General features: G+C 46.2%; 1 protein-coding gene across 1 annotated transcript in view; it reads left to right on the top strand.

Moving 5' to 3' along the window:
- The first annotated feature begins 11,654 nt into the window (after window positions 1-11,654).
- Window positions 11,655-13,991, top strand: part of GCFC2 (GC-rich sequence DNA-binding factor 2) — a 39,510-nt gene continuing 37,173 nt past the window's right edge. Inside the window, exons 1-2 of the mRNA XM_077488893.1 lie at window positions 11,655-11,966; window positions 13,045-13,152. Of these exons, the coding sequence (XP_077345019.1) occupies window positions 11,717-11,966; window positions 13,045-13,152 (358 nt within the window). The 5' untranslated portion in view covers window positions 11,655-11,716. The remainder of the gene's footprint in view (window positions 11,967-13,044; window positions 13,153-13,991) is intronic.

The raw sequence follows: 13,991 nt of genomic DNA, 5'->3' as shown, positions 1-13,991 counted from the left end.
AGGATGGAAGAGGCTGGGGATGGAGATGGAGGAATTCATGGATAGGAACAGAAGGATGGAAGAGGTTGGGGATGGAGGAATCCATGGATAGGAACAGAAGGATTGAAGAGGCTGGGGGTGGAGATGGAGGAATCCATGGATAGGAACAGAAGGATGGAAGAGGCTGGGGTGGAGATGGAGGAATCCATGGATAGGAACAGAAGGATGGAAGAGGCTGGGGGTGGAGATAGAGGAATCCATGGATTGGAACAGAAGGGTGGAAGAGGCTGGGGATGGAGATGGAGGAATTCATGGATAGGAACAGAAGGATTAAAGAGTTCAAAGATAAAAATTGTGCTAATTTTGTATGCTAATGAAAAGAAAAAAAAGAAAGATAAAAATGGTGGTGGTGGTGGGCTGAATGTTGGAAGAATCAAAGAGAGGATGTTAAGATGGTCATCACGGAGTCCTGTAGGTGAGGAACATCAGAGGTAGAGGATCCCCTGTGCTGTGTACAAGGCAGGGTTTGGGTGGTGATGGTCTCCTCCTGGAGTCCAGGGTTGGGGATGTCATAGTGCTTTCTGTATAAACATATTTTATTAAAGTGAAATTCCACCCAAACATGAAGCTTCAGCTTTAATGAGTCCTGACCCCCTTACATGCCACAACTGGCATGTCATTTTTTTTTGGGGGGGGGGGGGGTACCTAGTTTTGACAGGTACCCAGCTCCCACTCCAGCTTGGGCCGCCTAGGTGGCCCCCTTCCTCCCTGCAATCTTCTGGGACACGTCACAGGTCCCAGAAGATTGCCCGGCCATTCAGGACAACACAGTGAGACATGCGCATCCAGCTGTGAAGATGCAAGCTGTCACAGCCGGATGCCCCCAGTAGTATTGCCAGCGCCGTGGACAGGCGGGGGAGAGAAGGGAGGGTTTCAGGTTTCAAGTGTCTTTTTATTAAAAGTCAGAAGATACACTTTTTGTAGCTGCTGACTTCTAATGAACAAAACATTGTCTGGAACTCCGCTTTGAATTAAAAATAATCTCACTCCCTTAATAAGTGCACTAATCTGGTGCACTACAAGGTACAGACATTCACACACACACTGCTGCTGGGAGGTATTACAATCCACAGCTGACAAACAGCCCTGGGAAGTTCTGTTCTGTCTCTGTGCTGACAGTTCTGCCCAGTTCAAAAGTGCTAAATGAAACGCGTGAAATGAAAAGCATGAATCAACACTCACCAAACTTCTACTGACACGAAATTAGCCGAAGGAGCCCAAAGGGTGGCGCTAAAGAGCTGAAAAAGCACATAGTACGTCACTACGTTCGCATTTATTGGCTGACAACTCCTTGCCCTTCGTATGCAAGACAAAATCCAGGCACTCGCCTTCGGACAAAAGTCTGAGGTTTTGTCTGCGGAAAATCCGATTGTGTGTACGAGGCTTAAAGTGGTTGTAAACCTTCCCCCACAACTTTGTCCCATGTAAATCAGCATAAAAAACCCTAATGAACACTGTTTGTAGATCTCTCCTTACTTGCTTAGTATTGTTGTAATCCTTGTTGTTCTGTAGAATGAAGTCACTGAGCATGCCCAGATCTCCCCTGATTTAAGGCACACACTCTATGTCTTATCTATCTGTTATCAGGACTTCCTACGGCACAACACTGAACTCTACTAATCACTCAGAGCTTCCTCCTACACACCATGTGACCTCACATACAGTCTATACTTGCCCATTACTGTAGTCTCATCAGCTGAAGCCTAAGATAAGTCTGACAAAGGGAAACATTAGACATTGGCACAAGTAAATACTATGAAATAAACAAGTAAGCTATGAACAGGGAAGCAGGGTTGCCATAGAAACGTTGGATTGAGAAGGAGGCTTGGTTAACAGTACAGGAAGTGCTCAATGTAAGGGCGGAAATACACTCCACTGTGGACTCAGAAAACAATACTTAAGGTGGCGCTGCCTAACCCCTGGAAACAAGTACTTTCAAGTTTCTTTAACCACTTGAGATCCGCGCTATAGTAAAAAGACGTGTATAGCGCGGATCTCAATTTCCGGGACTACGTCTATTGACGTAGTCCCCTTTAAGAGTTCCCCGCGCGCTCCCGGGAGCGCGCATCGGGGAAAATCTGTGTTGGCCGTGTCCGCTGGACACAGCCAATCACAGATCGCTGTAAACGGCCAATCACAGCGGCCGTTTACAGCGCGATCGCCTCCTCCAATGGGTGATGATCTCAAATGTAAACAAATGAGATCATCACCCATTGCCGAACGTGTCTCCTCACACAGCGATAGCGTGTGAGGAGACCGAAGGTGTCTGTGAGTTGAAAAGTTACAGTAAACTGATAAAAAAAACCACCTGTGCCCAGATCTACCCTGCCAGTGCCCAGATCTACCCTGCCAGTGCCCTGCCAGTGCCCAGATCTACCCTGCCAGTGCCCACCTGTGCCCACCTGTGCCCACCTGTGCCCACCTGTGGCCACCTGTGCCCACCTGTGCCCACCTGTGCCCACCTGTGCACCGCCAGTGCCCACCTGTGCACCGCCAGTACTCCATCTGTGCACCACCAGTGCCCGCCAGTGCCCGCCAGTGCCCCGCCAGTGCCCGCCAGTGCCCGCCAGTGCCCGCCAGTGCCAGCCAGTGCCAATCGGTGCCCATCTGTACCAATCGGTGCCCATCTGTGCCTCAGCAGTGCCCATCTGTGCCGCCTAAGCAGTGCCCATCTGTGCCGCCTCAGCAGTGCCCATCTGTGCCGCCTAAGCAGTGCCCATCTGTGCCGCCTAAGCAGTGCCCATCTGTGCCCATCTGCTGCCTTATCAGTGCACATCTGTGCCGACCTATCAGTGCCCATCTGCCGACTCAGCAGTGCCCATCTGTGCCGATTCAGCAGTGCCCATCTCTGCCGCCTCAGCAGTGCCCATCTGCCGCCTCAGCAGTGCCCATCTGCCACCTCAGCAGTGCACATCCGTGCAATAAATCAGTGCACATCCGTGCAATAAATCAGTGCACATCTGTGCCGACCCATCAGTGCCCATCTGCCGCCTCAGCAGTGCCCATCTGTGCCGCCTCAGCAGTGCCCATCTGTGCCGCCTCAGCAGTGCCCATCTGTGCCGCCTCAGCAGTGCCCATCTGCCGCCTCAGCAGTGCCCATCTGCCGCCTCATCAGTGCACATCCGTGCAACAAATCTGCACATCTGTGCAATAAATCAGTGCACATCTGTGCCGACCCATCAGTGTCCATTTGTGCCACCTCAAAAGCGCCCATCTGTGCCACCTCAAAAACGCCCATCTGTGCCACCTCATCAGTGCCCATCAGTGCTACAATGGCTAAACGCATCTTTTCCGCTGAGGAGGCGTACCAAATTATTTCCGCGGCCGACGAGAGCAACGGGGAGCTCTCCTCTTCCGATTCCTTTTCGGATTCGGATTCTGAAGCCGACGTAACTTATGAGCCAGTCCTCAGCAGTGAAACACTGACTGATGAATCCGAGGAGGAAGATATCCGGCCCATCAAGCGAAGGCGTTCTAGTGAGGCAGTGCCGTCCACCAGCACCGCAGTGCCGTCCACCAGCACCGCAATGCCGTCCACCAGCACCGCAGTGCCCCAGCAAGAAAGGCCAAGTACCAGTGGGGTGTCATCTCAGCCCCAAAGGGTTAGGAGCCATGCTGGCCTTCCCTATGCCCTTCAGAACCCCTTGTGGCTTCCTCCTAATTCAGGAGAGGCCAATGTTCCCCCTTTCACCGCCCAGCCAGGAGTCCAGGTGGACACGGAGAATTTTAGCCCCATCGATTTTTTTAATTTAATTTTTACGGAGGACATGTTGGCGTCAATTGTGGCCCAGTGCAACCTGTATGCACAACAATTTATTTTTCAAAATCCGACCTCCTATTATGCCCGTCCCTACGAATGGAGAGACCTAACGGTGGAGGAGTTCAAGCTTTTTTTAGGCCTCACATTTAATATGGGACTCAACAAAAAAAAACAATTACGTACCTACTGGTCAACCCACCCCCTCCACCACTCACCGCTCTTCTCCGCGGTAATGCCCAGAACCAGGTATCAGATGATCCTGAGGTTCTTACATTTCAGTGACAATTCCCAATGCCTTCCACGAAATGATCCAAATTATGACCGCCTTTACAAAATTCGACCAATACTAAATTATTTTTCTGAAATATTCCCCAAATTGTTTACCCCGGACCAACACATATGTGTGGATGAGTCCCTTATTAAATTTAGTGGCAGGCTTAGGATGAAGCAATTTATGCCCAGCAAAAGGGCCCGCTATGGGGTGAAGGTCTACAAATTATGTGACCGAGCCACAGGGTACACATATTCCTTCAAGGTGTACGAAGGGAAGGACACCCAGCTACAGCCCCCTAATTGTCCGGATTATTTGGGATCCAGCGGAAAAATTGTTTGGGACCTCATATACCCCCTACTGGATAAAGGCTACCACCTCTATGTAGACAACTTCTACACATCTCTGCCCCTGTTCCACAACCTTCACCGGAAGAAGACGCCAGCATGTGGCACTGTAAAAAAGAACCGGAAGGGCTTTCCTCAAAGTCTGGTGAACAAGAAGCTGCGGAAAGGAGAAACCGCAAGTCTAAGAAACAAGGAGGTTCTGGCAGTGAAGTGGAGGGACAGAAGAGATGTGTACATGTTATCTTCTATCCACAACGATACCTTCGTAGAAATCCCCAGAAGGAATGGCCCCGTAAAGAAACCCAAATGTATTTCAGAGTATAATTTGTTCATGGGAGGAGTCGACTTCAACGACCAAATGATGGAACCATATCTGGTCTCAAGACGGACATATCATTGGTACAAAAAAGTAGTAATTTATTTTTTTCAATTGGCCATTTACAATTCATATGTAATTTACAGCAACGCCACCCAAAACCCCAAACGTTTCTTTGGCTACCAGGAGGAAGTTTTCACAGCCCTTTTATTCCCAAACGGCCCACCAGAAAATATCCGATCAGACGTTGTAAGTCGACTCTCCGAGCGCCACTTTCCGGATAAAATTCCCCCCACACCAGCAGGCAAAAGACGCCAAAAAAGATGTAAGGCGTGTACCAAAGCAGGAGTCAGAAAAGACACATCTTATTATTGTGCACAATGTCCTTCCCAACCAGGCCTCTGTATAGGCGACTGTTTTCGGCGTTACCATACTTCAATAAATTTTTAGTGAAGTATGGTAAACATAATCCTCAGTTCCTGCCTTCATACACCTTCACACCCCTTATGCCACTGCCTGCTCTGTAACGGACCCTGGCTTGTTATTTGACCACTCTTATGCCTGCCGATTCTGTACATACCGCTGCCTGATCTGGAACTGACCCTGGACTGTTATTCGACCACGCTTCTGCCTAACGATTCTGTACATACCTCTGCCTCATCTGGAACTGACCCTGGACTGTTATTCGACCATGCTTCTGTCTAACGATTCTGTATATATCTCTGCCTGATCTGGAACTGACCTTGGACTGTTTGACCACGATATTTGCCTGCCTCTTGGACTGATCTTGTATTCTGCAACTGGACTAGTGGGATTCAACACGGGGTCTCACATATGTGAGGGGCTCCAGTATAGTTTTTCTGGAAGAAGAAAACAATTTACTTTGTTTTCTTATTCCTAGATTAGGGTCTGGAGACTCGGAGGCTTCAAAGAGATTTGGGAGGGAGAAGCCTCTACCCCTATCCCCATTCTGTCCTGAACGAGGCTCTACTTTTGTCTGCTGCCTGTAGGACTTACTGCCATCATGCCGCACTAACCACACAAGGACCTGCCTACTACCAGGACCAATATTTTTGGCACTGCTGACATCTCTGCACTAACCCTGGACTGTAATATGGACAGTATCCCTGCCTGCTGCCTGAAAAACTGTGTTCGCTGTTGCTGACCAAGTCCCTGCCTGCTGCCTGGACCAGTGATATCCTCCTGTGGACAACTGCGCTTCTAAAACCACAGGTAATCTTTTCTTTACCCTTTGCTCAGCATAATGTATTTGGGGGTGTAATTCTTGGTATGTGCAGGCTATGTGTCCCTGGAACGCCGACGGTGTTTCTTGCATGTTGCGCCTCTGTATTTGGTCAGGCTGTGTAAAAGTCTCACACATGTGGTATCGTTATACTCAGGAGGAGTAGTAGAACGTATTTTGGGGTGTTATTTTTGCTATGTAAATGCTATGCGTTGGAAATATCTTATAAACGGACAACTTTGTGTAAAAAAAAATGCGTTTTCATTTTTTTCCACATTTTCCGAAAACTTCTGGAAAAAAATGAACCATTGAAAAGACTCATTATGCCTCATAGATTATACGTTGGGGTGTTAGCTTTCCAAAATGGGGTCATTTTCTGGACGTTTCCATTGCCCTGGTGTTCCAGGGCCTTCAAAACTGTAATAGGTGGTTGAGAAATGAAATGTGTAATTTATGCTCCTAGAATGCCTGAAGGTGCTACTTCAAAATTAGGCCTCTGTATGTGGTCAGGCTGTGTAAAAGTCTCACACATTTGGTATCGTTATACTCAGGAGGAGTAGTAGAACGTATTTTGGGGTGTTATTTTTGCTATGTAAATGCTATGCGTTGGAAATATCTTATAAACGGACAACTTTGTGTAAAAAAAAATGCGTTTTCATTTTTTTCCACATTTTCCGAAAACTTCTGGAAAAAAATGAACCATTGAAAAGACTCATTATGCCTCATAGATTATACGTTGGGGTGTTAGCTTTCCAAAATGGGGTCATTTTCTGGACGTTTCCATTGCCCTGGTGTTCCAGGGCCTTCAAAACTGTAATAGGTGGTTGAGAAATGAAATGTGTAATTTATGCTCCTAGAATGCCTGAAGGTGCTACTTCAAAATTAGGCCTCTGTATGTGGTCAGGCTGTGTAAAAGTCTCACACATTTGGTATCGTTATACTCAGGAGGAGTAGTAGAACGTATTTTGGGGTGTTATTTTTGCTATGTAAATGCTATGCGTTGGAAATATCTTATAAACGGACAACTTTGTGTAAAAAAAAATGCGTTTTCATTTTTTTCCACATTTTCCGAAAACTTCTGGAAAAAAATGAACCATTGAAAAGACTCATTATGCCTCATAGATTATACGTTGGGGTGTTAGCTTTCCAAAATGGGGTCATTTTCTGGACGTTTCCATTGCCCTGGTGTTCCAGGGCCTTCAAAACTGTAATAGGTGATTGAGAAATGAAATGTGTAATTTATGCTCTTAGAATGCCTGAAGGTGCTACTTCAAAATTAGGCCTCTGTATGTGGTCAGGCTGTGTAAAAGTCTCACACATGTGGTATCGTTATACTCAGGAGGAGTAGTAGAACGTATTTTGGGGTGTTATTTTTGCTATGTAAATGCTATGCGTTGGAAATATCTTATAAACGGACAACTTTGTGTAAAAAAAAATGCGTTTTCATTTTTTTCCACATTTTCCGAAAACTTCTGGAAAAAAATGAACCATTGAAAAGACTCATTATGCCTCATAGATTATACGTTGGGGTGTTAGCTTTCCAAAATGGGGTCATTTTCTGGACGTTTCCATTGCCCTGGTGTTCCAGGGCCTTCAAAACTGTAATAGGTGATTGAGAAATGAAATGTGTAATTTATGCTCTTAGAATGCCTGAAGGTGCTACTTCAAAATTAGGCCTCTGTATGTGGTCAGGCTGTGTAAAAGTCTCACACATTTGGTATCGTTATACTCAGGAGGAGTAGTAGAACGTATTTTGGGGTGTTATTTGTGGTATGCACATTCCGTGTGGGAGAAATAAGCTATTACAATGAAAATTTTGTGAAAAAAAAAAAAAAAAATCGTAATTTTGCAAAGAATTATGGGAAAAAATGACAACTTAAAATAACTAACCATGCCTCTTACTAAATACATTGGAATGTCTACTTTCCAAAAAGGGGTCATTTGGGGGGCATTTGTACTTTCCTGGCTTGTTAGGGTCTCAAGAATGGAGATAGGCCTTAGTACATCAGATGTGATCTTTTTTTGCAAATCTTTATGATTTGCACCATAGCTTGTAGACTCTATAAATTTCACACAGATCATATAATATGCAAAAATTTGGGTTATTTTTACCAAAGATGTGTAGTAGTATAAATTGTGGCCAAAATTTATGAAGAAAAATTGCTAATTTGCTAAATTTTGTCACAGAAACGAAGAAAAATTCATTTTTTTTCAAAATTTTCGGTCTTTTTTCATTTATAGCGCAGAAAATAAAAAACCGAGAGGTGATCAAATACCACCAAAAGAAAACTCTATTGGTATGAAGAAAAGGACAAAAAAATCATTTGGTTACAGTGTTGCATGACTGAGTAATTGTCATTCAAAATGTGAGAGCACTGAAAGCTGAAAATTGGTCTGGGACTGAGGGGGGTTTAAGTGCCCAGTAAGCAAGTGGTTAAACAGTAAGTAATATGCGATTTGGGCTGGATTACAGTGGCTATAGTCTGATAATGACTTCTTATAATTGACTAAATTAAAAGAAGCATCAGAGTGGGAGAGTTTACTTCCTCTTTAAGAGCCCTTTCACACTGAAGGCTAGTTTTAGCATCGCTTTAACGTCATTTTAGGGACCCTTTTTGGCTGCTATCGGGGCACTTTTATAAAGGATTAAAAGCGCCTGCAAAGGGCCACTGCCCATTGATTTCAATGGGCAGGGGTGCTTTAGGAGTGGTGTATACACCGCTCCTAAAGCACCTCAAAGAAGCTGCTTGCAGGACTTTTTTTGACGTTCTGCCAGCGCAGCGCCCCAGTGTGAGAGCACTCAGACTTTCACACTGGGATTACAGATGAGGCTTTTCTCAGGTGCTTTACAGGTGTTGTTCTTAGCACTAAAGCGCCTGAAATATGCCTCCAGTGTGAAAGGGGTCTAATTCATCCCAAAGGTGTTCTATCGGGTTGAGGTCAGTACTCTGTGCAGGCCAGTCAAGTTCCACACTATATTGCCAAAAGTATTGGGCCACCCCTCCCAATCATTTGGTGGAGGGGGGATTATGGTGTGATGTTGTTTTCTTTTTCAGCGGTAGGGGTTGGACTTGGCCCCTTAGTTCCAGTGAAGGGATGTAATAAATACTTTTTGCTTGTATGTCTCAGGCTTTTATCAAATGATGCTGCTCATTTCAGTTTTCTCCCAGTGAAGAGCAAACAAAAATAGGCTCTGCAATCATCATCAGCCTATGAAACAGTGGCGGCCGGTGGAATTTTTTTTGGGGAGGCAAACAGTATAACACCCTCCTCCTTGGGTCGGTCAGTAGCACTTACCCCATCACCAGCGGCTTCCCCTGCTCGGAGGCCTTCGGTTCCCCTGCTCTTCACTAGTCATCATGGTGATGGCTTCCGTTTCCTCCCTACACCTCTGTGGCCAATCGAGAGTCTTCTCTTTTTGGCCCATCGGGAAAACGGGTCTCACACCCCCTTCTGATTGGCCGGATTGAGGATAAGTGTTTCAACAGTGAATATTCATTCCCTGTTGTAACACTCTCTGCGACCGGAGCCCACCCAGGTGTGTTACAACTCAAACGCTGATCCTCAATCTGGCCTATTAGAGCTTCTGGCTCTAATCCATTTTAACTGTGGGCAGATGAAGCTGCTAGCCGTTCACTTCCTGGATTTACACAGACACACAAAGGCACACCTCCAGCTCTGCAGCTTTCATTGGCCTTCTTATGACTCATCTCCCCTCCCTTCCTGGCAAACTTTCACCAGAGAGAGAGAGAGCTATGCATGATGTCATAAGCCTAGGCTTTTTACCAAACAGGAAATGGGCTGTATAAGGTATTTACTGGCAGAAAAAAAATGTTTTACTATCCAAAGTTAAAACAACAAGGGCAGAAGATTTAACCGCTTCCCGCCCGCCCTATAGCCGAATGACGGCTATAGAGCAGGCGCTTTCGTCCGGGAGGCCGTCATATGTAAACATATGAGATCATCTCTCAGCGCCGCTCTCCCTCCTCACACAGACAGTGTGTGAGGGGAGAGGTGAACGGCTGCAGCGGCCGTAAGTGAAAAAAAAAGGAAAAAAAAGTGCCATCCGCCCCAGTGCCATCCTCCCCCATGCCATCCTCCCCCATTCCATCCGCCCCAGTGCCATCCTCCCCAGTGCTACCTGCCCCCAGTGCCACCTGTTAGTGCTATCTGTCCCCAGTGCCACCTGTTAGTGCTATCTGTCCCCAGTGCCATCTGTCATCAGTGCCATGTATAAGGGCCATCTGTCATCAGTGCCACGTGTCATCAGTGCCACATAGTGCCATCTGTCATCAGTGCCACATATCAGTGCCATTTGTCATCAGTGCCACCTGTCAGTGTCACGTGCCATCTGTTGTCAGTGTCACGTGTCATCAATGCCACTTATCAGTGCCATCTGTCATCAGTGTCACGCGTCATCGGTGCCACGTATTAGTGCCATCTGTCATCGGTGCCACGTATTAGTGCCATGTATTAGTGCCATCTGTCATCAGTGCCACGTATTAGTGCCATCTGTCATCAGTGCCACGTATTAGTGCCACGTGTCATCAGTGCCACGTATAAGTGCCATCTGTCATCAGTGCCAAGTATTAGTGCCATCTGTCATCAGTGCCACATATTAGTGCCATCTGTCATCAGTGCCACGTATAAGTGTCATCATTGCCACGTATCAGTGCCACCTGTCATCAGTGTCACCTGTCATTGTCCTTGTGCTCCAGGGCCTTCAAAAGTGTAATAGGTAGTCAACAAGTTAGATGTGTAATTTATGCTCCTAGAACACGTGATGGTGCTCCCTGCATGTTGGGCCTCTCTATGTGGCCAGGCTATGAAAAAGTCCCACACATGTGGTATTGTAATACTCAGGAGGAGTAGCAGGATTTTTTGGGGGGTGTCATTTGTGGTATACACATGCCACGTGAGAGAAATAACCTATTACAATGACAATTTTGTGGAAAAAAATAAAAAAAATAAAAAATCTTAATTTTGCAAAGAATTGTGGGAAAAAAATTACAACATCAAAAAGCTCACCATTCCTCTTACTAAATACCTTGGAATGTCTACTTTTCAAAAAGGGGTCATTTTGGGGATATTTGCACTTTCCTGACTTGTTCGGGTCACAAGAAGTGAGATAGGCCACCAGTACATCAGATGTGATCAATTTTGTGCGATTCGCACCACAGCTTGTAGACTCTCTAACTTTCACAAAGGCCAAATAATATCCACTCATTTGGGTTATTTTTACCAAAGATATGTAGCAGTATAAATAGTGGCCAAAATTTATGAAGAAAAATTAATAATTTGCATAATTTTGTCACAGAAACAAAGAAATATGCTTTTTTTTCAAAATTTTCAGTCCTTTTTCATTTATAGCACAAAAAATAAAAACCCCAGAGGTGATCAAATACCACCAAAAGAAAGCTCTATTTGTGGGAAAAAAAAGGACAAAAAATGTATTTGGGTACAGTGTTGTATGACTGAGTAATTGTCATTCAAAGTGTGAGAGCACCAAAAGCTGAAAATTGGTCTGGGCAGGAAGGGTGTTTAAGTGCCCAGTAAGCAAGTGGTTAAAATGAAAAAATGACTTCAAGCAGAACAGTCTTTCTAAACAATCTTGTTTTTTTGTCTGTGAAAATAAAGTTATTGAAAAGCAATCTGTATCCTGATTGGCTGGGGCGCTCCTGGAACTCAGGCTGTGTTGTCGTTTCTCAGTGACGAGTTTAGGAAGCGACTTCCACTGAGGATGTTCAGGAAACCGAACCGCAACCTGCGGGTCCGGAGAGCGGAGTCCAGCGGGGAGGAGGAGGAGGAGGAGGAAGGGGACCGGAGCAAGGTGGAGAGGCAGAGGAGGCCCGGCGGACGGGGACTGACCTGTGGGACTAAGAAGAGGAAAGAGGAGGAGGAAGCAGCCATAGAGAAGGGGGACACCGGGGATGCAGAGGAGACCTCCTCCGGGACTGCCGCCCTGCTCAGCTTCACTGAAGAGAGAGAGGGTGAGAGAACCGGGGCTTCTTGTGTGTTCTATAGCACAGTGTACCACATGGCATCCCCTGCACCCCCAGTGTATCACATGGCACGTTCAGCATGTTATATGGCATCCCCTGCACCCATCGTGTTACATGGGTCCCCAGTGTGTTATATGGCATCCCCTGCATCCACAGCATGTTACATGGAATTCCTTACACCCCTGGCATGTTATGCGGCATCCCATGCACTCCCTGGTGTTTTATGTTATATGGCATCCTCTTCAGCCTCAGATTATGTTATATCTCCTGTTTCCCCAGCATGCTACATGGCACCCCCAAAGTGCATTACATGGCACCCCCTGAATCCACAGCATGCTACATGGAATTCCTTGCACCCCAGGAGTGTTATGCAGCATCCCATGCACTCCCTGGTGTGTTATGTTATATGGCATCCTCTTCACCCTCAGATTGTTATATCTCCTGTATCCCCAGCATGCTACATGGCATCCCCTGCACACTGCAGTATGTTATATTGCATCCCCTGCACCTCTGGTGTATTTTATATTTCCCTGCCCTCCCAGCATGTTATGTGGTGTCCCCTGCATCCACAGTGTTGGCATCTCTTGCACCTCCAGCATGCTCTATGGCCTCCCCTGTTCCCCTTAGCATGGTAGATGGTATTGCCTGCACCCCTAGTGTTTTTTCTATGTTTTATTGCATCCCCAGCGTATTGGTGGCACCCCTGCATCCACAACAAGTTTATGACATTCCCTGCACCAGCAGCATGTTGTGTGGCATTCTCTGCACCCCCCAGGGTTATGCAGCATCCCATGCACCCTCTCCCCTCATTGTGTTTCATGTTATATGGCATCCCCTTCACCCTCAGCTTGTTCCAGGTTATTACATCTCATGCATCCCCAGAATTCTACCGGCATCCCTTGCACCCCCAGCATGTTCCATGTTATATTGCATCACCAGCTTATTATATGCCATCCCCTGTGCCTCCACAGCAGGTTAATGTATATGAGAACCCCTGCACCTCCAGTTTGTATTATGGCAAACCCTTCAATATCCACAATATTCTTATTATTGTATTTTACTCCAGGTGAAGAGGTGACCTTTAGAATCAAGAAGCCGAGTGTAAACGCAGTGGTGTTTAAAGTTCAGAAAAGGCCAGAAAATGTTGAAGTTGCCAGAAGATCACCGGATGGCGGTAGGTGTGAACTTCATTGTTAAAAAATTGGGAAACAAGCGGGGAAGGGACAAGTAGTTGCACGGAGGACCTCCTTTCAACTACTTGTCCCTTCCCCGCTTGTTTTGATAAAGTAGCACAGTTGTGGAGGTACCCCGTCCACATGGACCAACTGGTCTTTTTTGCTTGACAATGTCAGTAGTTTGAGATCCATCTTTTATGCTCTTTTGTGAAATTCATTATACAGGAAATGGTAAAAGATGATCCACCAACATATCAGAACCTCTGTCACAAACCTGGCCTACTAACCACTTCAGCCCCAGAAGGTGTTACCCACTTCCCGACCAGGCCCGCTCGATCGGGAGCACCAATTGCACATCCGCTGCCTCAGGCTGCTGGGGAGGAACTGGAACAAAGCCGTAATCGGCTTCGTTCCAGTATCCTAATAGTTAACACGGAAGCGACGTCATGACGTCACTTCCCGTTTACTCGGCTGCCAATGGCGCCGGTTTAAAAAAAATATACGGTATTCAATATCGCCGTTTTCGGCGATCTGAATACATTGAAGTGTAAAGGAGGGATCGGGGGTCTTTTAGACCCCTCATCCCTCCATAAAAAGTACCTGTCGCCACCTATTACTGTCACAAGGGATGTTTACATTCCTTGTGACAGCAATAAAAGTGATCGATTAAAAAAAAAAAAAAGAATTTAGTCATTTTAAAATAAATAAAGCGCGAGCTCGCGAAGAAAAGAAAACGCATACGAAAGTGTTGCCCGCATATGTAAATGGTGTTCAAATCACACATGTGAGGTATCGCCGCGATCGTCAGAGCGAGAGCAATAATTATAGCACTAGACCT

This window comes from Lithobates pipiens, unplaced genomic scaffold (genome assembly GCF_037356315.1).
Source record: "Lithobates pipiens isolate NorthernLeopardFrog02 unplaced genomic scaffold, aLitPip1_a1.2 Scaffold_18, whole genome shotgun sequence".
Taxonomy (NCBI): domain Eukaryota; kingdom Metazoa; phylum Chordata; class Amphibia; order Anura; family Ranidae; genus Lithobates; species Lithobates pipiens.
Note: the sequence above shows the minus strand (reverse complement) of the source record. Positions and strands in the feature narration are given on the sequence as shown.